The sequence below is a fragment of the Phyllobates terribilis genome, unplaced genomic scaffold (assembly GCF_046119375.1).
Source record: "Phyllobates terribilis strain yellow unplaced genomic scaffold, ASM4611937v1 Scaffold_1__5_contigs__length_1240528914, whole genome shotgun sequence".
Classification (NCBI taxonomy): Eukaryota; Metazoa; Chordata; class Amphibia; order Anura; family Dendrobatidae; genus Phyllobates; species Phyllobates terribilis.
In genome coordinates, this window is record NW_027362761.1 from 320,827,918 (window position 1) to 320,854,989 (window position 27,072).

Sequence of the window (27,072 nt, forward strand, 5' to 3'; positions counted from 1 at the left end):
GGAATCTGATTGGTTGCTAAGGGCAACTGAGCCAGTTTCACAGATAGATCTCCCCCAAAACTGTTTTCTATTCAGATAACACATAATGGCAAATAATTTAAATACAGATCAAAGAAAATGGATTTTAACAAAATGCTGAAACCGTTAGAGCAAATTGGGTTGAAACATTTGGTACTCAAGCCCCAAAGAGAGAACCATTTACCGCATTCATGACAAATTCAATGCCACTGGCTCAATCCTTAATGCTCCAAAAACTGGTCGACCCAAAACCGTCTGTACAGAAGATAATAAACAACTTGTTGCTGAAACATTTGTTCAGAGTCCAATAAAGTCCACCAGAAGAGCCTCTTTGGAATTGGGAATTTCACGAGCTTCTATCATGCGAATCCTGAAATCTATTGGGTGAAAAGCTTATCGTCCACGTCTAATTCATGGTTTATTGGAGGATGATCCAGACAGGCGGCTGCAATTTAGTGTTTGATAAATCTCCTCCTTCATAACCTTATTACACTTTCTGTCCACCTACTTTTGGACCACTGTGTTTGTGTGTGTGTGTGTGTATATATATATATATATATATATATATATATATATATATCCCTAATATTATAAACAGTCATTTTATTAGTAAATTAATCATACAAAAAATATATAAAAATACAAAAAACAGGATGGGCAATAACCTCCAATGGGGGGAGGTAGAATGTTGTAGCTGAGTTACACTAGATCCATAACTATAAACGGCTAGTCCATGCAAAGATCTGCTGATAGTTAGTATATACTATAGATCATTGAAAAAATGAATAAAACATAAGATAGCCAGTATCATCCCAGACTATACAGATACAGCAAAACATGATTAACGGCTCAGAAAACTGCTTCTATCGATAGTCAATAGTGCTAAGTGCATGAATGGCCAAGAAGCCATTTTTTTGCTTATGCATATATATCAAGTCCTAGATAGTCATAGCAGCATATAGACATACAGCCTTAATATAGGGTACATTGCTGCAAATAATATAGCAGGATCACTAAGTAGAATCATGAACAGCATGCCTCCCAAACCCCTACGCCGTTTCGCATAATGCTTCTTCTGGGGGTGCTTTATTCATTTTTTCAATGATCTATAGTATATACTAAACAGCAGCCGCTCTTTGCATGGGCTAGCCCTTTATAGTTATTGATCTAGTGTAACTCAGCTACATTATTTTGCCTCCGTCCATTGGAGGTTATTGCCCACCCTGTTTTTTGTATTATATAACTTTTGTATGATTAATTGTACTAATAAAATGAAAGGTTAGCAGTTTTAGTTTATTTAATAGTACAATAGGGCTATGTGCCCACGTTGCGGATTACAAGCGTTTTTGATGCGGATTTTCCGCAGCGTAAACGCTTGTTAATCCGCACCCCATGGTCCCCAATGAGAATCCGCAAGTTCTATGCCCATGCTGCGGATTTTTCCGCAGCGTTTATGCTGCGTTCAAAAATCCGCAGCATGTTCATTAATTTTGCGTTTCCGCATGCGGAATTGCCTTATTCAATGCATGAAAAAACACAAGGCAATTCCGCATGTCGAAAACGCGTGATAAACGCGTGCGGAATTCCGCATGCGTTTTTCCGGGAGAGGACATGCGGAAATGAAGCAGAAATTTTCTGCTTCATTTCCGCAACGTGGGCACATAGCCTTAGGCCATACTAACTGAGAGGTTGTTATCCTCCAGAACGACATGTCTCATCAAGCTACTGTGTGAGGGCATGAATACAGGTTAGATATGCTGCGGAGTTTTAACCCAAATTTTTCAGACTGAAAACCTGCAGCGTATTACAAATACAAAAAGTAACACAAGTGTCATCTGTGTTTTTGTCCGTGTCGGATTTTACCATCCGTGTTTCATCAATGATTTTCACATATAGAAAAAATATATGGCAAAGGTTCTCTCCTATTCATTGCAATGTTAATCGCCCACGGTCGCTGTCAGTGATTTTCACTACACATAGACTTGTATGGGTGATTTTAATTTGTGACACTAAAAAAAAATTGATTTGTCTTCGTGATTTTTTTTTTTTTGCAGACACATGATCAGCAAAAAACACGGACATGTGAATAACCCCATAAAGTACCGGTATATTGGTACGCATTCTATCTGTGAAAACTATAGAAGGAACACATACATGAAAAATGGACATCTGAATGAGGCTTTATGCACACTACAGAATAAGGAAGGCATATGTCAGTTTTTCACAGTTAGCACTCAAACCTCTAGGTCTATGGGGCTTTTCACATGTCCAAGTGACCCATGCAAAATCACGGAGATATGTCTGATATTGATCCCAGTGTCTGATAAAACTCAAAATGAAAGTTCATGGGTCCATGAAAAAATATCGGGCAGCACTCAGATGACATCCGTGTGCGTCCGTCCGTTTTTCACTGATAGAAGGTGGAGGAACTTTTCTTTTTTTTTTCACATCGGTGAAAAAAACTGATAACTTCTGACCAAACTGAAAATTATTGATTAAGCTGTTTTTCTTGTACATTAACCCAAAAAATTTATGTCTGAATTTGCCCTTAGGCCACGTCCCCACTATCAGTATTCGGTCTGTATTTTTTCTCGGGAGTGGGAGCCAACAACAGGAGTGGGTGATAAATACAGAATTGATGACTTGTTTCTATTATACCTTTTCTCTGATTGTTCCTCACCTGGTTTTGGCTCCAACTCCTGAGAAAAAATACTGACCGAATACTGACAGTGGGGCCGTGACCAAATACTGATAGTGGGGCCGTGGCCTTAGGCTATTTTCAGGTGGAGATTATTTTTGAGACAATCAGAGATGAAACTTCTTCAGGATTTTTGTTTCCTGAAGTGGTTTTGAAATGTTTTAAAAGTTTTTTGGGGGGGGATTTTTGTTTTCTGAAGCACTTTTTGCAACCTTTTGACTAGACAGTATTTAGTTTGAAGTGGATTCCATCAGAAGCTGCTTCAATGTGACGTGCATTTTCCTTAATTCCAACAAAAAAGTTTTAAAACCTGAATCAGTGGAAAAAACACTGAACGTATGACCAGCAAAGTGGTTTTGCGAAACAAATAGTCTTTCATGTATTTTTAAGCCCCCCACCCTACCCTCTGTCATTTCTTGGAGTGAACCATCTCCAAAATGTTCTAAGAATACTCTTTGTGCATTGCGTTCAACTATGGTTCTTCTCTGAATTGATTCATAATAAATCATAGATATTTAGAATGCCAGAGACGGTCTCTGATTCACGAAACCTTAAAAAAATATTTGCAAAGCTTCTCCTGTCCATTACAATGTTAAAAACTGTGCTTTCAAATCAGAAATGAACATGTCTCTGTGATATATAGGTATAGGCCTAGTGCAAATTTCACACAACTGTTGTATATTTACATCCATCAAAAATCGTTTGTTTTTCTCACGTCATCATCCCCATCATTACTTGTTTTTATAAACTGAAGGAGGAACAGTCTGGACCTTTTTTTTGCCGATTGACACTTGGCAATTAATCCGTTAAAATTGGATGAAAAGAAAAAAGGGAAAACGGGTGTCTTGTGATCTTCACCCATTTTTTACTGATCTCTGCAAGCTTAAAAGGCTGAGTCTGATCTGCAAAAAATTGATGATAATATAACATACAGTGAGTCATAAACAGATACATGGAACTGTTAGGGTTTGTTCACACTAGGCGTTTTTTCAATGCTTTTTTATGGAAATTTCCAGCTGCGTTTTACAGTACCAGCAAAGTGTATGCCATTTTAGAAATCTCATGCACACACCTTGGGTTTTTTTGTTCTCAGTATTTTGTACTTTGCATGGCTTTTTGCACAATAGAGTATGTCACTTCTTTCAGCGTTTTTTTCTGAGTTTTTCACCCTTTGAAAGTAATGGGTGGGGAAAATAATTCTCAAAACCTCATGAAGTTGAATAGGTCATTTCTTTTTTGTCACTAAACTTTATCAGCATGCATGAAGAGACAAATGGACAGTGACAAAAACACAGATAATCAGCTTTTTTGGGGCACAAACTTTACTGCCAAGAGATCAGGTTTTGCTGCTGAAAAAATGCCTAGTGTGAACATACCCTTTAAGGGAATCTGTCTGCAGGTTTTTGCTTTTTAATCTGAGTGCAGCATAAACATAGGGCGCAATACCCTGATTCCAGGGATGTGACCCTTATTAGTCTGTGTGTTATAGTTTCAATGTGCAAAATGCCTCTTCAGAGAGGAAGAATACTTGAACTCTAGCGCCACCTATTGGAAGTAGAAATCCTAAGGCCTAGTTCAGACGTTCAGTATTTGTAAGCAGGGCTGCGGAATCAGTAAGCCAAACCTCCGACTCCCTCATACATGGCTCATGTTTAATTGATAAATTTACTGTAGCACAGATTCATCTCGGCTAAAAGTCTAGACCCTTAGATCAGGAATAGGACAGACATTTATAGGACGTTTCAGAACTTTCACAAATTCTTATGAAAAAAAATTCCCCACAAACTGCATTGAACTACAGTACTCCATTTATTATATATTTTAGGAGTTGGAGTCAGTCCATTTTATACCGACTCCACCAAAATGGACTCCGACTCCACAGCCCTGTTTGTAAGCCAAAATCAGGAGTGGAACAGTCAGAGTAAAAGTATAATAGAAACACGTCACCACTTGTGTATTTTTCACCCACTCTTGATATTGGCTTACAAATACTGATGTAAAATACTGATCAAATACTGAACGTGTGAATGTGGCCTAAAAGTCAATATTGACTCTTTAACGAGTTTTGCCACATGACTTAAAATAAAAGCCAAACCAGAATCTCAATTTGAATACAAACAGTGTTTTATCAGCAGGAGATTAACACTGTGGACAGCAGGACTACAGCTCACACACCCAGCAGTCGGGTTGATCTGTGTAACCCTGCCCCCACCACTAATTAGCAGCTCGCTGACAATGCACACTGTACATAGGAAGCTCATCTACATTAGACAACACAGGTATTCTATGAAAACTACACCAAGCAGCCCAGTAAGTGACACATCCCTGGAATCAGACTTTCTTGCCCTATGTTATGCTGCTCTCAGATTATGTAGCAAAAACCTGCTGACAGATTCCCTTTAAAAATGTGTGAAATGTAGGTTAATAGGAAGAGGCAATGTGAGGCTGTCCCTTCCCATTGGACATGAATTGTGGGAACATAAAATTGCACATATGGCACATTATGTGAGTGAAGCCTACGATTGCCTTCGTTTTTTTCTACGTTGCATGTATTAGAGATCCTGCAAACGTTCTGTGGTAGCTTTCTTTTTTAGGTACAACACAAACAGGGTTAATAACGGCAATGGTTAGTCCATTGCTATTTAACAAGCTGTGAAATATTCCAGACAGTCTAGGATTGGGTTACAATGAGATCACAGCAGCTGCAAAGTACAAGTAACCCCCTCATTGCTGCTTCTACAATTGTTTGTAGCCATTTGGTGGCTGTGGCTTTTATTATGGCAGGGAAATGGCGATGTCAGATGATGACATATTCCTGAAAAAACGTAGTGATTTAGAGGATTTGTAAATAGTATCCCAGTGTTGGGGAGCACAATTACATCAGGATTTCTAAGGCTATGTGCCCACGTTGCAGAAATGAAGCAGAAAATTTCTGCTTCATTTCTGCAAGTTCTCTCCCGGAAAAGCGCATGCGGAATTCCGCACGTGTTTATCGCGCATTTTTCGCGCGTTTATCGCGCGTTTTCCACATGCGGAATTGCCTTGCGTTTTTTATGCATCGGACAAAGGCAATTCCGCTTGCGGAAACGCAAAATTAATTGACATGCTGCGGATTTTTGAACGCAGCATAAACGCAGCGGAAAAATCCGCAGCATGTGCATAGAACTTGCGGAATCCCCTTGGGGACCATGGGGTGCGGATTACCAAGCGTTTTACAAGCGTTTCCGCTGCAGAAATTCCGCATCAAAAACGCTTGTAATCCGCAACGTGGGCACGCAGCCTAAGAGAGATATTAGTTTGTCATTATATAGCTGCACTCACAAAGTGACAGCATTTTTCGATCTATCTCATTAGCCTGTTTGCCCTGCAGCTCGCAGTCTGGGCAGCCCCTCCTGGTATCCATTTTACTGCTTATATAGAGGTGGAGGCAGAATACCTGTTTTCCCAGGGTCTTTATTCAGTATGTGAGTATTTGCCTATACAACAGAAACTGCAGAATAAGGTTCCTGTACAGTATACATGAGTACCGAACACAGAGCCCATATACATTGGCACCTCTTCATCATCATCGTCATTTTTATTTTGTTATTTATTACGCTTTGCTTATATAGCTACATCATATTCCGCAGCACTTTACAGACATTATCATTGTTGTCCCCATTGGGGCTCACAATCTAGATTCCCTATCAGTAGGTCTTTGGAGTGTGGGAGAAAACCGGAGAACCCGGAGGAAACCCACACAAACACGGGGAGAATGACTGTTCAAACCAAGTACAGGCGCTCGGTGCACCATGGCAGGGCCAAACATTTAAGTGCACTTTTCCACCTATCTCCACCCTTCCCTGGCTTTATGAAGCCAGAGCTGTCAATCAAAGAAGGAGGAGGATGGCGATAAAGGAAAACAAGAAGCTGTATATAAATGATTGGCCCTGCCATGAAGCACTGAGCGCCTGTACTTGGTTTGAACAGTCATTGTGTGTTGACAGTCCCTTTAACCTTACTGCAAAGGATAGTAATTTATCTTTTTATCCATACATGAAAAACACTGGTGACACACGGGTGCAAATCACTGACATTGGTACCATTTTTTTTTTCTTAAATACATGAAAAATACTGATGTCTGAAAGAGGCATTCGGCTGAAATCTGATGTTTGTGAAGCAGAGCATGGAGCTTGATGTCCGGGCCGGACGCAGGACTACTGACCCACACTCCACATTCTTAACAGTCTCAGATATGCCTAGGAGGTTGGGGCCAGGAGTCCTGGGGTGGTCGTGACATAACGGCCCTAGGAATCATTGCTTCTAGACGAAAATATACCAAATTTAGGGTGAAAATGATGGTGTGAAACCTTAACTATTACTACATAGGGAGAATGTTTTAGATTGACTTTAAGGATATGTCACACAGGACATATCTGCTGTGGAAATTCCACTCCAGCAATTTCCACATTAAATTGTGAAGGTCATTACCATTCTGTCTTCACAGTTTCTGATATCGAGAAAAAGAAAGTGGGTCATGGACAAAAGCTATTATGCAGCCATTACGGGTATAGCTGTACAGTGAATATAAGGAGTACAAAGCTTTTATTGTAGGAGAGATGAAGAACATAAGCATATGACACTTCATGGCTGTTTTTTCCTTTTTTTTTTGCATTTAAAACGCTGTGTGGAGCGGTCAATAAGATTGTGGGCTTTTATTTTTTTTAAACCCTACTGAAAAGCAAATAAGATGTTGGGGTACATAAAAAAAGAGAGAAATTCTGTGATGCCAGTGTATTACCTCTCCATAAACCCAAATGCAAGGCCCCATCTAGAATATGGGATCCAGTTTTGGGCTCCACATTGTAAAGCTAGAAGGTAGAGTCACTTCAATGGTGGGCAACTAAGGTATTAAAAGGGATGGGACGTCTCTCTTAGGGCTCGTGCACACAATCGACTTACTCGTCCAATAGCTATGTGCAGTTTTCATGGATAGCACTCGTACCTATGTTATTCTCTGTTTTGTGCACATGTCTGATATTTTTCCTCAGAGGGGTTGGATCAAAATCTGCAATGCAAGTTTATGGGTCCGTAAAAAAGAAAAATAGACCTCACTCACATGACATTGAGTGCGGTTCGATTTTCACGGACTGACAGAGAGGACAAGGCAGAGAAACTTCTTTTTTTTTTCTCTCTCCATATGACCAAAAATGATGCCACTCTGATCAATCTCGGATTAGAATAGTCGATCCGTTTTTCTCCCATGTGGAGAAATCGGCCGTGTGACCCTACCCTTATAATGAGAGGTTAGAACAATTAAGCTTGTTCAGCTAAGAAAAAAAAGGTGCTTCAGAGGTGATCTCATTTAGGCCACGGCCCCACTGTCAGTATTCGGTCAGTATTTTTTCTCAGGAGTGGGAGCCAAAACCAGGTGAGGAACAATCCGAGAAAAGGTAGAATAGAAACAAGTCACCAATTCTGCATTTATCACCCACTCCTGAAAAAAAATACTGACCGAATACTGATAGTGGGGCCGTGGCCTTATTTTGTGGTCCATACAAGGAACTGGTACATTATTTATTGCATCCAAGGACCTTATATTAAACCAGGGAACATTTATTTCATGCGGAGGAAAGGTGATTTAGACATCTGTATAGGAAATGGTTCTTTACAGTAACAGAAGTCAGACTGTGGAATATGCGATCACAAGTGGAAGTTATGGTAAATACTGTGTCACCATTTAAAGAAGCTTAGATGCTTTTCTCATAACACTTTGTCTCGAGTTATAAATAATGTAGCAATAAATAATGTATAATTAATAAGGAAAGGTAGCGTTTGATGGACCTGTCTTGTTTTAGTTCACTTTTTAATATGACTCAAAATGGTTGGAAAAATGCCCGGACATTAATATAAATGAATAATAAACGCCATGAAGCTTTTTGAAATTTTCAAAAATCGTTGACTTTTTAACATGGTAAGAACATACCGTGTCTGATGCAGTCTAACGCTATGTTCATACTGAGGTTTGTTTTTGTTTTTTTATACTTTTAAATACTCCTCAAAAATGCTTGGAAAATTCTACCTTCTTATTTCTATGTGAAATCCACTTTGCTGTTCAGGTGAGGAGTCTTATTTTTTATTTTTCATGGAGACGTTTTGAAACACTCCTGGAGGAAAAAATAAAAGTGCATGTTACTACTTTGAAGCTGATCCTGAAAGAAACCTATCCAACCTAGGCAATGTCAAATCATAGGGATGCAAAAGCTTGCTTCAGGTAAAAACCTTTTCCAAAATTCAACAAAACTGCCTCAGAAGAAGAAAAGCTCCCCCAAAATGGAGCGTTTTCGCAAGCAGTTTCCACTTTGAAAACAGCATGGTTTTTGTACGGCTCCAAAAACAGTCAGCGTGAACATGGCCTAATAAAACTGCTGCATTATTCAAAGGCTGGTATCGTACATCAGTTATTTATTTGCGTACTTGAAAAAGTACAGTGTTTTTTTTTTTCAGTGTTTTGTATTAGATTTTCATTAGTTTTTGGTCTAAAGGTTTACACAGACCGACCGGCGTCGTGGTACAACCACGGATTGGTAAACTTTTACCAATTAGTTTTGTTGGACTGCCTGTTTACACAGACACACACAGACCAAAGCAAACGTCTATACTAGATCACGGTGTTTGCATAGGCTGCCATAGTTCTCAGCAGCTCAAGTCTTGTTAACTTAGGATCATGTACCCCCGAGAGCGATTATCTTTTGTGCTGCACTAAAGATATTTTCACCCCATGAATGAGTATTTTGCTCGTTCACCAGGTGACTGGCAGCCTATTTACACGGCAAAGATAATTGTGAAACGAGCATTTAGCAACAACAACATTTTGCAGTGTAAATGGGTTGTGCCATGAGCAAAAGTATATTTTAATCAACAGATCTTGGAATAAAAATAACTTCCACAATTGGATGGGTTTAAATAAAATGTTCCTGTGCTGAGATAATCTTATAAATGTGCCCCTGCTGTGTACTGTGTAATGGCTGTGTCTGACTGTACAGGAACAGGGTCAGATTAAACCACAGCTCCTGGGCAGGAGAGGAAGCAGACAGGACAGCAGGGGATCACAGCTGATTCTTTTTGAGAGGTAAAACATTTCTCTGCCTGTTTTTAAACAATATTTTACCTTATAGAGAGAATCAGCTGTGATCCCCTACTGTAATGTCTGTATACTCTTTTGCTTCCTCTCCGGTCCAGGAGCTATGGAACATGGGTTCCTGCACAGTCAGACACAGCCATTACACAGTACACAGCAGGGGCACATTTATAAGATTATCTCAGCACAGGAACATTTTATTTAAGCACATCCAATTGTGGAGTTTATTTTTATTACAAGATCTGTTGAATAAAATGTACTTTTGTTCGTGGGACAACCCCTTTAAGTGTCAGTTTTTTCAGCATTTCATTTTTTTTTTCTAGTATGTAAAAATAAAAACGGAACCTCTCCTAGCCACTTCTATAAAACAGTGAAAAACAGACAGCACCAGGATTTCATCAATTACTGTCAAGTTTTGACGTGCATGGGTAATTTTAATGTTTGACTTGATCAAATTTGGAACTTTCTCAGTTTTTTGTTTGCAGACTGGAAAATAAAAATGAACTTGAGAACAACCCCCAAGACTATAATATGGGGATTTCTAATTTAGGCTTGGTTCACATGAATCAGTCACTTGACTGAAAATGCTGGAACCTTACGGACCACATATTTGTTTGTTTGTTTCTTTGCATTTTTTTTTTTTTTTTTTAACAGAATCTGCGAGTTTCCCCATGAGCAAAGACTTACCAATAATGGCATTATTTACTGATGTAATTTCATTAAATTTTTTGTTTTCTAGCTTGGTTTCCCTACTGACTTTATGGATAACCTGTGGGCTGGTGCCTGATTTAAGTGTCCGTTTTACATTGATAGGGCCCAGTTTAACTGAATAAACAATAAGGCTGGGTGCCCACGTAGCGTTTTTCAAGCGTTTATGCTGCGGAATTTCCGCAGCGGAAACGCTTGTGAAACGTTTGGTAATCCGCACCCCATGGTCCCCAATGGGATTCCGCAAGTTCTATGCCCATGCTGCGGATTTTTCCGCTGCGTTTATGCTGCGTTCAAAAATCCGCAGCATGTCCATTAATTTTGCGTTTCCGCAAGCGGAATTGCCTTGTGCAATGCATTAAAAACGCAAGGCAATTCTGCATGTGGAAAACGCGCACTAAACGCATGCGTTTTTCCGGGAGAGGACTTGCAGACATGAAGCAGAAATTTTCTGCTTCATTTCTGCAACGTGGGCACATAGCCTAAATATTGCACTGGTCACCACTGGCATCATGGCTTTCCTCCTTTATCGGGGCTATTACGGCTTATTTATAATGGGGCCCTGATAGGTTTCCGCCTGGGTTTTGATATTTTTGAGAACAGAAATTGCTCAGAAAACCAAACTATTCTTAGTGTCAGAAAGCAGCAGGATCCTGATGCAACATGAAAATGCCACTGTGAAGATGCCAGTCCTTATTAGAAAGTGGGTACTTTTCGTTTGTACATCTCTGGCTGTTGGCTGCTATGATTGTCATATCACTAATTATATTCTCTAACATCATTAACCCGTAGACTGATTCCTTGGAGCAGTAGTGTATGTGGCGTAGCATTGTGTCCATGCTGAGAGTGCACTATAGAGGTTAATGGAGTAAACGCCTGGTTCCCCCTTCCTTCTGTGGGGTGACCCTTCAGTATTACATCTGTTAGGCCTCCTAATGTAGCGAGACAGTGTGGAGACAGTGTGTAGGATCCGCCTGCACATGTATTGTCTGCTCTTGTGTGGGTTGCTGGCCTTTCATAGGCAGGCTCTGCTATTCTGTGCACCAAGTCCTTAACCCTTTCAGTACTTACCGCTGCAGACGTTGTACCAAATAGGATTTGACAATGCTTTTCTCTGTTTGCTATTCACGTGTGTAATATTCATGTCCGCAATGTCCTGTTTTATTGATGGTGATACTAAATGAGATGAAGAGTAAAGCCCTGTACACTGCATATTCTCCAAGACCACAACCTAGTTATCACGGTTGTTGAATCGCAAGCCAAATGCCTGGCAGCTCGGAGGAGCTATTTGGGTACGTGATAATGTCTTGGCATGTATGTATAGACAAGGGTCTTTCCTGTCTTGTATAAATAAAGCCCGAACCTGACATCAGCAGATTGTATGACCCCCCATGCTCCTGCAGGCAGTGATAATATTGTTTCTAGCAAAGTCATACTATTAGTTATTGCATTGTTAGGAAATAAAAATGTGCCTCTTTGTGTGAAAAATCATTGCTCCGAGTCATCAGGGCATTACAGATCCTGGCCGTCACGTCCATTCTCTTTTGATTGATTGCTCCACAGTATGGTGACGTCAGAGAATTCATTTCTGCAATCTCACACATACTCTTTTAGAGTCCGGGCTCAGAATGCCTCTGTCATGTATAGTGATTTGAGGTGTATATACCTCTGCCTCGCCAAGCTTACTGCGCATGATCAAGATCTATCCCGTGTGCCACTCCTGGTCATGACATGTTCAGCCAGCTTGGTGAGACTGAGCTGTATACTCCTCAACTCGCTGCACATTCTGAAGCTAAAAGCCTGAAATGCGCAGGATTTAAAGAATGCCTAGTCTGACGTCACCATACCATGGAGCAATCAATCAAAAGAGGATAGGCACATTTATAAGGATGACTCTGTGACCAAACCATTCTGTAACGCCCCAATGACTCAGTGTAACGGTTTTCACACGAGTAGTCATATTATTATGTTATAACTATACCATAACAACTAATCATACAGCTTAGCTAGAAAGAACATTATTATTATTATTCAGATTAGTATGCCATTTGCTGATGTCAGGTTCCAGAGGTTAACTTGAAGCTCATGGGCCTCAATGCAAAAGTTCTAATGGGGCCCCATATTATTGCAAGTCTTTAACAGTATTGATCTTTTCAAATAGGCTAAAGAGACTTTTGGGGCCCCGTTTGGCTCCAGGGCCCAGGTGCGTTTGCAACCCCTGTACTTATTGTAGTTGCACCCCTGTTAGGTTCCCTTTAAACAGTCAATCATGTAGTAAACTGATGGGCTTAAAGAGAACCTTTCACCAGTCTGGGGCTACCCGTTATGTTTAATAAGTGTGGACAGCCTTAGACGGATGATTTTTTTCTAAATAGAAGTTAGTGCCAAAAGTGCCTAGAAAAAGTCCTAATATCCCCCAAAGAGGCACAACTTTCTAGCAAAAGTCGGGCTAAACTTTCAGGTGGTGGAAACCTGGCTTGCAGAGCGAGATTTCACAGCCCTCCGTGGCCACTGTCACAGTGAGAAGGGAGTGTTTTCTTCCAGGCGGCACTGGTTGGTACTAGTCAGTTTTTAAATGGTTTTGTTTTTTTCACTTGGGATGTTAAATAAATAATACCTTTTTTATTAGTAATCCTTGCTGTTAGCGTACTTTTTTTCTTTAATTATTGCATGTTTTCTTCTAGTATGCACTGAGTCTATCCCATTTTTTTAAATTTAATACTATTCTTCTGGTGGTGCCAGCCCATTAGCATTTTGCACCCTATCACAGTGGAAGCTCAAAATCTGGCGTGTTATTGTGAGATCTCGCTCTTTGTACTAATTCAGAGCTGCCGTATCCTTTACTAAGCGGTTACTAAACTGCTCTAAAGATGTCACTCGGTCTGTACCCACTTGGTAGCTAATGATGCAGTAGCGCTGGGTTAGTGCAGAGAGTAAGTTCTCGCTTTAGGAGGAGGATGCAGGAGCTGCTGGGTCCCAATAGATCCATATCAGTTATGCAGTGCAGGAGGCTGACTAGTATGCGTGCCCCAATTACAGGGGAAATCGACTATAAAAAAAGTATTTCAATGTTGTAAGTCAAGGCAGACATTAACTCAATGCAAGGATCAGCAAGCTACGATTTGCCTACTTTGGACACACCATACGAAGACAGCAATCACTGGAGAAGAATATCATGGTTGGAAGAAAAGAAGGAACAAGGTGAAGAGGAATACCAGCAACCCGATTGCTTGATACTATCAAGATAACAACGGAGAAGACCCTGGTGACCATATCCAGGCTTGCACAAGATCGATCTTCCTACAGATTCGTTCATCCATCAAGTCACCATGGCTCGAGATCGAGCTGAAGGCCGTTAATAATACTAAATAATAATGCCTCCCTTATGACCTTCTGGGGGCACAATGGGAAAATGAATGAAAAAGCAGGAAAAAATTGGCTGGCACCTATTTCCTTTTGTTTTCTTATAGTTTCATCTAAATTTGGCAAAAAAAATGTAAAAATGCCAAAATGAAATACATGTGTTGAAAAATATTTTTTTCAGTCTTAAAAATAAATATAAAAAAAAAAAAGAAACTGTGCCAGGTCACAAATGGGGAAAGATCACCCAGTCTTGAATTGTTTTTAAAGTAAAGTGAAGCCTCATCCCACAAAAAAAAGGGAAAACAAAGTCTCATACATCTACATAAAAAAAAAGCTCTGACCTCTGGATGCAAGGAGGGGGAAAAAAAGCTCTGACCTCTCGATGCAAGGAGGGGAAAAAAAGCTCTGACCTCTGGATGCAAGGAGGGGGGAAAAAAGCTCTGACCTCTGGATGCAAGGAGGGGGAAAAAAAGCTCTGACCTCTGGATGCAAGGAGGGGAAATAAAAGCTCTGACCTCTGGATGCAAGGAGGGGAAAAAAAGCTCTGACCTCTGGATGCAAGGAGGGGGAAAAAAAGCTCTGACCTCTGGATGCAAGGAGGGGGAAAAAAAGCTCTGACCTCTGGATGCAAGGAGGGGAAATAAAAGCTCTGACCTCTGGATGCAAGGAGGGGGAAAAAAAGCTCTGACCTCTGGATGCAAGGAGGGGGAAAAAAAGCTCTGACCTCTCGATGCAAGGAGGGGAAATAAAAGCTCTGACCTCTGGATGCAAGGAGGGGGAAAAAAAAGCTCTGACCTCTGGATGCAAGGAGGGGAAAAAAAATTAAACCCATTTTTATACCTTCAAGGCCGATGTTGTCACAGTCCTCAGTGGGTTCAGGCTTCTTCCTTACCTTGTTTTTTTTTATATTGCTGATCACATGTAAGAGATACATGTTGATAACCATTGTCTAGATGTTAACCCTTCTTTATAATGATCCCGGTGCCAAGTCTGTTTAATAAATGTGCTTGTTTCAGGAGCTGGTTAGAATAATGTATGCATGTGCTATGTGCTGGTTATTTGTAGGAAAAGAAGCATTTGAGGCTAGTGATGGAATACATCTTCCCATGTAGCTGTTCTAGGTATCTTTCTTTTGCATGAGCATTTTAATACCTCCATTACTCAATCAATGATGTATTTACATATAGGGCAGATGTTTGTTTTTCTCCGCTATTCTGTATCACTTTCCAGCACTGATGTCATGGCGTTAGTATGTTGATACTTTGAGTAGCAGCTTCCTCCTTAGAGTATTACATTTATTTCCAGTGCAGTCACTGTTGGAAATGTTCTGTACCACATTGGTGTAGTATGTGTTTGGATCAGATGATACTTCCTGAGACTGTAATATCCATGTAATGATAACTCAAGAATATTCCCTGCTTCTATATACATTTTGCTCAGGAACCTCATACACTAAATGCAAGTGGTTATGTTCCCACATTGATCTTTTGGTACGTGTTTTCCCTTCATGGTAAATGCAGCGTCTTACAGTTCCAGCAAAGTGAATGGGAGTTATAGAAATCTCATGCCCACTGTGTATCTTTTTTACTCACCATAAACGGACCTGCGGTGCGTGTTTCACATCTGCAGCATGTCAATTTCTCTTGCAGATACGCTGACTTTTAAAATCAGATTTTCCCCTTAGACTTACATTAGATGCAGAAAATCCGCAGGTAAAAAACGCACATGCGTTTTTAGTTAATTTCCACGGCGGAAGCTCATCAAAACCCCATGTAATCAGCACCTAAGAATGTCAATAAAACCGCAGTGATAAAACGCACACACATACACAATGAAAAAACGCAAGTAACCTATTTTAAATAATAGGTGCACAAATTCTGCAACATCAAAAGCTCATCGTGAGAATGAAGCCTAAGGCTATGTTCACATATCATGTTTTTTTTATGTGTTTTTTTTTTATGCAAATTTTCAGCTGTGTTTTGCAGTACCAACAAAGTCTATGAGATTCCAGAAAACTCAACCGCACATCAAGTTTTTTTTTTTGTTCAATATTTTGTGCTTTGGATGTTTTTTTTTTTTTGCAAAATATACCATGTCACTTCTTTCAGCGTTTTTTCACCCATTGGAAGTTATGGGTGGTAAAAAAAAAAAAAAAACACACCAAAAACGCAGGTGTTAATTTTTCCGCATTTTTTTTTGCGCCTAGACTAGAATGAGATTTTTTTTTTCACTGAACTTCATGTACATGCATAACAAAGACAAAAGGACAGTGAAAAAAAAGCCACAAAAATGCACCCCCAAAAAAAGCAAGAAAATGGCAACAAAAATACTGAACAACCTCCTGGGAAGAGATCAGGTTTTGCTGCAGAAAATGAACGCCTTACAGGCAAAAAGTGTTTCCGTTAACGATTAGTTTGAAACCATGCCCACTTTATGTGGATGTAGTTTTCTACATTTTCTGTTTTGTGGAGACCACTTTTCACTAATCCTGTTATTATTATAACAAGCGGGACTACAATAAAAGGTATTCCTTATATATAGATGGTGAGATCTCATCATTCACAATAGGCGATGGTCACAGCTCACCTCCTCCCCCTCCCTGCACAGTCACATCTGCATAGATTTTAGAGCATGCCCAAAATCTTCCACAGAGGTCAGTCAGTCAGCTCCAATCTTATATTTCCTATGGTCCATGTGGCTGCGGTAAAACATATCTCTAAATGCTGTGAACAGCAGGTCAGGCAAGATGGCCACCCACATAATAATGTATAGAAAATAAAATTTAAAAAAATTCTGTGATCTGGAAAAAAAAAAGTAAGTTTTATTTATCTAAAAATATCATTCTTAACTTCTCTTTAACAAGTATTAATGCTGTATGTGTGTGAGCAGGTTTGGTTTTCAGTATCTGAGTGTAAACTAGAATGTTTCAGTTTTCCGACAGCAATCCGAGCTCTTGACATTCAGCAATATATTTGAGTAGCATACATTTATTATGCAATGAACAAGCTTTATTTGCACAGAAAAGCCCCTGTATGATGTATGGAACCGCTTTAAATACCGCTTTAGTGTAAAGGGTCTACGTAAACCCTACATGAGCTGAAATGCATGTTATTAAATTGTCACCCTGCCCTATTTAAAGGGCACATGCTGTGATTTCACTGTTCTGCATATTAGTAAATGTCGGAGTGCGCGATTCTCAGTTTAACAGAATGGAACGTATTGTTCAGTCTACGGGAAAGGACGTGTAGGCAAGGAAAAATGTTCTGCAGTCCACGGCTCATGCATGTGTGCGGAGCATTAGTGCTGGGTCACGGTTCTTGTGCTTGAGGTTTTGATTAAGTATTAAAATGCAGGAGGAGACGATCTTTAAATATGAGAGGCAGGCCGTGATGGTAGTTAGACATATTACTGATTTATGGAAGAAAGCTATAGAGTAATCTGGAATAGATTCTCAAGGATCATTAAACTAATGACGCTGGCGTAGAAAGCCGTTCACATAGGCTCGTATACATCAACTATCAGGGAGTGTATGTATGTATCTATACATAAATCTATACGTATACCTTGTGTCTGAAATCCCCATGTGCATAAAGCTATTATTATCTGCATTTATAGTAGCGGAGGTGTTTTCAAAGACATTGTGGAAGGACAGGGAGAGGTGGATTTGGCTCACACAGCTCTAGGTGGGAGATCTGTGATTTCGAGGGGGTTGTCCTGAAAAGTCATGCTGACTGTCAGTTTCAATATTTTCATCTTAGTTCTTTGCCATTCATAAGAGGCATGTTGTGCTTCTAAATACATAGAGGATGTACGGTCATCTAAAGATGGCCATACACGTTAGATGAATGTCTACTCAAGCTGGCAATTTCTTCGACTGGCCAGCCCATCAGTATGTGTAAAGGCAGCAGACTTCTCCCCATTGAGTATATACAGTGGGTACAGAAAGTATTCAGAGCCCTTTAAATTTTTCACTCTTTGTTTCATTGCACTCATTTGGTAAATTCTAAAAAGTTCATTTTTTTTCTCATTAAAGTACACTCTGCACCCCATCTTGACTGAAAAAAACAGAAATGTAGAGATTTTTTGCAAATTTATTAAAAAAGAAAAACTGAAATATCACATGGTCATAAATATTCAGACCCTTTGCTCAGGCACTCATATTTAAGTCACATTCTGTCCATTTCCTTGTGATCCTCCTTGAGATGGTTCTACTCCTCCATTGGAGTCCAGCTGTGTTTAATTAAACTGATAGGACTTGATTTGGAAAGGCACAAACCTTTCTATATAAGACCTCACGGTGCATGTTAGACCAAATGAGAATCATGAGCTCAAAGGAACTGCCCAAGGAGCTCAGAGACAGAATTGTGGCAAGACACAGATCTGGCGAAGGTTACAAAAGAATTTCTGCATTACTCAAGGTTCCTCAAGGTTTACTCGAGCACAGTGGCCTCCATAATCCTTAAATGGAAGAAGTTTGGGACCACCAGAAGTCTTCCTACACCTGGCCGTCCAATCAAACTGAGCAATCGTTGGAGAAGAGCCTTGGTGAGAGAGGTAAAGAAGAACCCCAAGATCACTGTGGCTGATCTCCAGAGATGCAGTAGGGAGATGGGAGAAAGTTCCACAAAGTCAACTATCACTGCGGCCCTCCACCAATCAGGCCTTTATAGCAGAGTAGCCCAACGGAAGCCTCTTCTCAGTGCAAGACATATGAAAGCCCACATAGACTTTGCTCAAAAACACATGAAGGACTCCCAGACTATGAGAAATAAGATTCTCTGGTCTGATGAGACGAAGCGGTATGTGTGGAGAAAACCAGGCACTGCTCATCACCTGCCCAATGCCATCCCAACAGTGAAACGTGGTGGCAGCTTCATGCTATGGGGGTGTTTTTCAGCTGCAGGGACAGGACGACTGGTTGCAATTGAAGGAAACATGAATGCTGCCAAGTACAGAAATATCCTGGATAAAAACCTCTTCCAGAGTGCTCTGGACCTCAGACTTGGCCAAAGGTTCACCTTTCAACAAGACAATGACCCTAAGCACACAGCTAAAATAACAAAGGAGTGGCTTCAGAACAATCCTGTGAATATTCTTGACTGGTCCAGCCAGAGCCCTGACCTAAACCCAATTGAGCATCTCTGGAGAAACCTGAAAATGGCTGTCCACCAACGTTCACCATCCAACCTGATGGAACTGGAGAGGATCTGCAAAGAAGAATGGCAGAGGATCTCCAAATCCTGGTGTGAAAAACTTGTTGCATCATTCCCAAGAAGACTCATGGCTGTACTAGCTCAAAAGGGTGCTTCTACTCAATACTGAGCAAAGGGTCTGAATACTTATGACCATGTGATGTTTCAGTTTTTCTTTTTTAATAAATTTGGAAAAATTTCTAGAATTTACCAAATGGCTGCAATGAAACAAAGAGTGAAAAATTTAAAGGGGTCTGAATACTTTCCGTACCCACTGTATGTACGCTGAGTTGTTTCCTGCTTGCTTGTGTATAGGGGGTCAGGAGTTATAGTTGTTTGGTCGACATCTAACTAAGGTCAAATTTAAAGGGATTGTCCAGGAAAAATAATTGACAGAGAATGTTGATGTTGCATTCTTCTGACTCCTCCAGCTTGTGGCCATGTCAGATCTCTGATCTACATTTCCCACAAATCCCTCACGCCAACTCTTCTCTCATTGCTGTTATTGCCAAGCCCACTGGACCATAACCTTTCCTACAATCAGTCTGTGATGATGACACATATATTGGGTGGGGATGCAGAACTGGTTAAATGGAAAGTTTTTTAATGCCATCTTTGTAACTATATTCTGAAACACCGATAAGACGCTTAATGGATGTGTACATCTTAGGGGGAATTTTTTTTATTTATTTATATGCATATACTTTGGGCAAAATGTTTTTTTTTTTTGCAAATTTGGCTGCAGAATGCGTTAACTCTATCAAAGAGCTAATTCTGCCAGAATATGTAACTCTTTTATTTGTCTTCTACTAAGCTCTCTTCTCTGATTCATCATCACATGAAAGTTTTGCTCCTCTTTGATGAAGTTTGTGGTTCTACATCAGCTGAGAGGAGCTCAGTAAAAGATGGATAAGAGTTACAAAATCTCACAGAAGTAGCTCACTGACAAACCCCTCTCTTCCCTACATTTGGCATAACTGTCAGCTGATTGTTTGACCGGCGGCTATATCGCCTGACTCTCCCATACACAGGAGCACTCACACTGCCAGAGCTCCATGGCGGCGGCTTATCTCTTACAGAACAAAAATCCCAAATCGGACATGCTGGATCTTTGTCGGGGACCCCATATGCATTTAGTTAATCTTTTTGCAGGCCGCAAAGTGCAGGCAAACAAATAGCGTTAAAAGCCAAACAGTGCAAAATTTTTCATGAAACACGATTGCAGAACTATATGAAAATTATTAGGCCAAAATACATTTAACGAAAATAAATAAATACGGCCCCTAAAGGTGGTCTTTTTCTTTTAATGGGGATATATTGAAATATTACTCTGCAGTGTCCCAGGTAGACGTTTATCCCTTAAAATCCAATTTAAGTTGACCAAACCCACCAATTTTTGCCAGGACCAGACAGCTATCTCATATGTATGGAGGCCTCCTTAGCTGTCCCCAGTAGCAGATGTTGGGAGGGGTTGCGGTTGGCATACAACATGTAGTACTTCGACATGCCATGGGCTGCTGCCAGAGGGTCCGAAGCGTTTTTCCCCCTTCCTATTGAAATAAACATGCAGTGTTGGCCGTACACACAGCTGTGTGCTTTCTATTTCTTCTCCATTTGTAGCATGATTTACAAGCCGCTGCTTCTCTTCCATCATGTTGTTCCTGTAATGGACACCTGTCCCCCAGTGTTTCGCCCCGGCTGGCAGTGTGCTTTGTGTATGCATATGGCAATTTTTACCTTCCCATGCGGCTGTCAGCATTCATATGCTATATTCAATCTGAGAACAGGCGAATAGGTCGCTTCGCTGTGCCCTTGAGGGATCGGGAGGCATTTGTACTGATATGAGAAGGTTACAATTGTCACAACCACTTACTTCAGCCACTAGTCTCGTGGGCGAGCTCTTAATTGTCTTTGTTCTGTAAACATACCCAAAATCTGTTCTCTAATACAGCAATACCAGGTCCTTACATCTATCAGCTGCGAAATAAAAAAAAACTAAATATCCCCCATACTTAAGGTTGTGGGACCCCTGCATAATTAACACGAGCAATAAAAAATATGGATTTCGAATAACTGTGAATTTGTAGCTGTGCTGAAAATACAAGTCTATGCTGGAACTGTGCTATGTACCACAATAAATCAACAGCTGTATGCTTCCACTTCTTATTTCTTCTTTTTATTGTTGTTTATTAATAATTACTATTCTTTTTAAGGGTATGTGCACATGGTCCGGATTTGCTGCATTTTTATGCAGCATCAAAACCGCAGCGGGCAGATGTTACAGCATAGTGGATGGGATTTCTAGAAATCCCATGCCCACTATGCGTTTTTGTGCACCCTGCGGAAACTGACATGACGGCCGTCTTTCCAGACTGCAGCATATCAATTTCTCTTGCGGAAACACATGCGGAATTTCCCCATAGACTTGCATTAGATAAGGAAAATCCGCATGCGTAAAAACCGCATGTGTTTCAATAGCATTTTCACAGCGGAAACGCAAACAAAAACGCTACATGATGATCATTAAAGTTTTGTTTAAAAAAAAACCAAACAACTATTCTCTGAAACTCTGCAAATTTCAACATGAAGACATGAAAAATGCACACACAAAAAACGCATGCGGCAAAACCGCATGTAAAAACCGCACCAAAAAAACACCGTTAACTTAATTTGCATATTAGGCGTGGAACCGGTGCAGAAATTCTGCAGCGTCAAAACCGCAGCAAATCCGGACCGTGTTAACATACCCTTAATATTATTGTTGTTATTATTAGTAGTTTTTATTTATTACCATTTTTATTAATTTTATTTTTATTTTGCAGTTGTGTATACATATTACTGAATGTTTATATGAAACCTGAGTATGGTATATTCTCTTTTTTGCCTTAGGTGCCCCTGGTTAACTAGAGAGATCTCCCCAGCTATCCCAGTGTACAATGGGCTCATGTTCCTCTTTGTGTTGGCAAATTTCAGCATGGCGACCTTCATGGATCCTGGTATCTTCCCAAGAGGTAACTTTTGATATAATTTTGCTGCGCAGATGGAGTGACCTTATGTGAGTTTTACGATGCAGATGAAGGTGCCATTTTTAGTGTTTATTATAACGTGTCGTTCTGAATCTTCTAGTACCTGTTAAATATTCATCTGTAGGGACTGTGGCTGCGGACTCCCATCTGCCTTGTATAGGGAGACCTCGAGCTGAACCCATCGCTTTCTCCATGCAATCAATATTAATAAGACAACGAGGCTGTGGGATTAGCAGAGTTGGGCAGGACACAGGCCTTTGCTCAGCACAAAGAGAATCATTTTGCCAAAGTTACCTTACATAGCAAGTCTTTTCCTGCTGAAGATTAACCCTGTGCTACCACATTGTATAACGAAGGATTTTAAAGAAAAAAACAAAAACCCTCATGACTAGACCTCTGCAAAGTAAATTGCTAGACCCAATGGGGGGAAAAGTTGGTTATTTTCCATATAATTAATTAATCTTTTTAAAATGAAACTATGAAAACTTTGAATCCATTACATAACCACTTTTGGGATTAGATTAGGCGTTGTATAGTGCACAGTGTATATTACGTGAGCTAACATTTACCACAAACACATATAATTAAATAATGAGTGTCTAATTTTACTATTACCAATAAAATAATACAGTAATCTTATGTCTTGTGAAGACTACTTGCTCTGTGATGTTAAAAGCCGTATTATGCCAAATGTATGGGTTTTTGTTTTTTAGATATTTGATGTATGATCAAGTAATGTTTCTGATTCATTAAAGAAGCACTCCCATCAAAATTTGTATCCTCTTAATATATTGCAATCATCATATTTTATAGCACTGTGTACTTACAATTGCTCATTTTGTTATTTACCCAGCTAATTCTTCTCTCTTCCATTAGGTCTATGACATCACGTGTTTTAAAACTCTAAAAAAGCTCTATGTATAAACAGGAGATCAATTTTCCCTGCATGAGTCATTGCAAAAGTTCCTGTCAGGGGGAGGAGCGGAGCAGCTGGGTGAAGAGGGGAATGATAAATGCAGGGAAAAGAGACTTCCTGTTTCTACGTAGAGCAGAGAAAAGAGAAGAATTAGCTGGGTAGAAAGGCAAAATGAGCAATTGTAAGTACACATTGCTATATAATAGGATGATTGCAATATATTAAGAGAATAAAAACTTCTTTAATTAATTGTATGTGGCAGCTTTGTCATAGAACGTACACTGCAAGGTCTGATCCAGATGGATGAGGTCAGATGTTGTTACTTGTCAGTTGCTCCAACTCTCATTTCCAAATCTTTGCTGTCTGAGCATGCTTGGTGGAATAACTTGTAATTAGATAATTTCTCATTAAATTGCCAGAATAATATGTTTTTCTTATGTATAAGTTTCTCTCCTTAATCGGTCACTTTTTTTTTTTGTTTAAATCGGATTGTTCTGTTTAAAGAGCAGCAGAAATATTTTAGAAGCTCCACAGAGAACAACTTATTCTGCCTGAAACAGTTGCCTAATAAAATTGTGCAATTTTGTAGTTCATAAAATGAGCAGAAAAGCAGCTAAAAATAGGAAAAGCCATAAATGTATTACCAGCTGTAATTATGGTCCAATTACGGCTCAATATGTGTTCCAAATCTGAATACAGCACACCACACTACAGAGGTCTCTAGCGCCATATTGTATCTCTGTGTGTCTCTGATTTCATTTTACATCATTATAGTGCTCCATTATACACCTTATTTTGGAAGTATTCTCCCCTAAACATGGCCTCTAGTGACAAATATATCCATAAGGATGCACGACATTGTGGCACACACCGAGGAGATGATGGTTCTGTCTGTTCTGCTGTACAGACTGCCATGTGCATGAAGCCCGAGTAGTTTTGCATTATGGTCTTTGGCTGTTTACCTGTTGTATGTACAGTCTGTGGTCCGCGATGGAGACCCTTCTTGATTCTGTTAATTTTTTATCTAATAAGCTGATGAAGATGAAGACAAGGATGACGACTTCAGAGCTCCACTGTACAAGAATGTGGAGATCAAAAGAATACAAGTACGGATGAAATGGTGTGCCACGTGTCACTTTTACCGGCCTCCTCGCTGCTCGCACTGCAGTGTCTGTGATAACTGTGTGGAGGTAAATCCTATTTCCCATGTTGGTAAAACATTGCACATAGGGACTTCTGATGCAAAAATCTATGTACAGTAATTTTGTAATTTGCTTAGATCCCATACAGGATGACATAAAGCACTTGAGTGTACATGTTAAAGGGGTATTCCCATCTCCAAGATCCTATCCCAATATGTAGTAGGCAGGGGCGTACATAGAAATCATGGGGCTCCATAGCAGAAGCTCTAATTGGGCCTCCCCCCTCCCCCCACAAAAAAAAAAATATATATATTTGTCTGTGTCACAGAAGAGCAGATCTCAAAATTTTCCAGTCTTTACATAGTAATTTTCCTCCTGCTGAAGTCCTAGATTCATCTTTCATTGCCCCTATAAAGTATGATGCCAATAAAAGTGCCCCCCAAATACAGTATGATACCCCTATGGTGCATTCCTCCACATTAGCCTCCACATGCACAGTTTAATGACCCTACTGTGCCCCACCTCAACTCCCAAGGCAAAGTATGGTGACCCCAATACAGTATGATCCCACACAGCCCTCCAACCAGTATAATGGCCCCCACACAAACCTTCACACCTTATAATTGCTTTCATACCGTATAACGGCCCCCCACATAGCCCTCAAAATATTATAATGGCCCCACATAGCCTTCCATATAGTATAATACGCCACCATATTCCTCCATATAGTATAATGCGCCCCCCATAATCCTCCATATAGTATAATGCGCCCCACATAATCCTCCATATTGTATAATGAACTTCCAATGGTCCTCCATACAATATAATGCACTCCCCATAGTCCTCCATACAGTATATTACACATCCCATAGGGTAAAATGCAGCCCCCATATAGTATAATGCACCTCACAGTCCTGCAGTATTATGGGCACCACGTACCGTATATTTTAAATAAGCCGACCCTAGTATAAGCCGAGGCCCCTAATTTTACCACAAAAAACTGGGAAAGCGTATTGACTCGAGTATAAGCCTAGGGTGTGAAATGCAGCAGCTACTGTTAAATTTCCCCATCCTGGTACATATGGCACCCCTCATCCCCCAATCCTGGTATGGATGGCCCTCTCACCCACCAATCCTGGTACGTATGGCCCCCCTCATCCCCCAATCCTGGTATGCTTGGCCACCTCCTCCCCCCAATCCTGGTATGCGTGGCCTCCCTAATCTCCCAATCTTGGTATGCGTGGCACCCCTCAACCCCCAATCCTGGTTTGCTTGGCAGCCCTCATCTCCCAATCCTGGTATGCATGGCACCCCTCGTCCCCCAATCCTGGTATGCATGGCACCCCTCGTCCCCCCCAATCCTGGTATGTGTGGCACCCCTCGTCCCCCCCAATCCTGGTATGTGTGGCACCCCTCGTCCCCCCCCAATCCTGGTATGTGTGGCACCCCTCGTCCCCCCCCAATCCTGGTATGCGTGGCACCCCTCGTCCCCCCCCCAACCCTGGTATGCGTGGCACCCCTCGTCCCCCCCAATCCTGGTATGCGTGGCACCCCTCGTCCCCCCCAATCCTGGTATGCGTGGCACCCCTCGTCCCCCCCAATCCTGGTATGCGTGGCACCCCTCGTCCCCCCCCCAATCCTGGTATGCGTGGCACCCCTCGTCCCCCCCAATCCTGGTATGCGTGGCACCCCTCGTCCCCCCCAATCCTGGTATGCGTGGCACCCCTCGTCCCCCCCAATCCTGGTATGCGTGGCACCCCTCGTCCCCCCCAATCCTGGTATGCGTGGCACCCCTCGTCCCCCCCAATCCTGGTATGCGTGGCACCCCTCGCCCCCCAATCCTGGTATGCGTGGCACCCTTCATCCCCCAATCCTGGTATGCGTGGCCCCCCTCGTCCCCCAATCCTGGTATGCGTGGCACCCCTCATCCCCCAATCCTGGTATGCGTGGCCCAATCACTGCACACATAAAACAAATAAACACTTATACTCACCTTCCTTTCTCACCTCTGCTCCAGTGCTGCACCTGTCTCCCATGTCCTCATCTGAGCAGCGCGCGCTCTCAGATGATGATGCCGGCATATTCACTCTGGGCGTGAAGAGGAGTGAATATGCATTCTCTTTAGTAGCGGGCACTGCCAGCAGGAGCCGCGGCTCAGCGCTCCTCCATGCCCACTGCTAAAGAGAATGAATATTCATTCTTCTCCACGCCCATGGGAGTGGAGAAGAGGGAATAATAATTTCCCTTTAGCCATTGGCACACGTGGTAGCTGCAGCAGTGGCTACTGCATGTGCCCAACCCTCCACCGCCGCAACCTCCCCTACCCCCCGGAAATACAATACTCACCTATCCTCCTCATTCCCCCGCTGCATCGGGGCCCCTCTGCGTACGGGCTCCATAGCAGTGGCATGGCCTGCCGCCATTGGCGGTACACCACTGGTAGTAGGTGTAATAATAATAATATTTAGAATAGTTCTTCTGATAAGCTATGTCGCTTACCTCATGTAGGGCATTGCAGTAGCCTAGGTATCCATGGTCACGACCACTCATATAGTAATGGTTAGTTGTTAGTGGTCATCATGGATACCTAAGCTACTGCAATGCCCTGCACTTGAGGAAAGCAACATAGCTTATCAGAAGAACTATACTAGATTGATAATTAGAGGTATTTGCTAATATTATACCTACTAAATATTGGGATAGGATCTTGGAAATGAGAATACCCATTTAATTACTAGTGCTGAATCATTTGGTGATAATCGTGCATGCACCCATACTAAACCGTTCTGGAAATATCTGCTCAATTCTAAATTCTATCATGTACATCTTTATTATTAATATAATACCTTACTATATAATATGCTATAGTGTTATTTAGGTATGCTTCTT

The 27,072-nt window shown here is 41.1% G+C and overlaps 1 protein-coding gene across 1 annotated transcript in view; it reads left to right on the forward strand.

Moving 5' to 3' along the window:
* The window catches only part of ZDHHC8 (zDHHC palmitoyltransferase 8), an 82,801-nt gene that overhangs the window by 28,240 nt on the left and 27,489 nt on the right, over positions 1-27,072 (forward strand). Inside the window, exons 2-3 of the mRNA XM_073675808.1 lie at positions 21,989-22,110; positions 24,074-24,231. Of these exons, the coding sequence (XP_073531909.1) occupies positions 21,989-22,110; positions 24,074-24,231 (280 nt within the window). The remainder of the gene's footprint in view (positions 1-21,988; positions 22,111-24,073; positions 24,232-27,072) is intronic.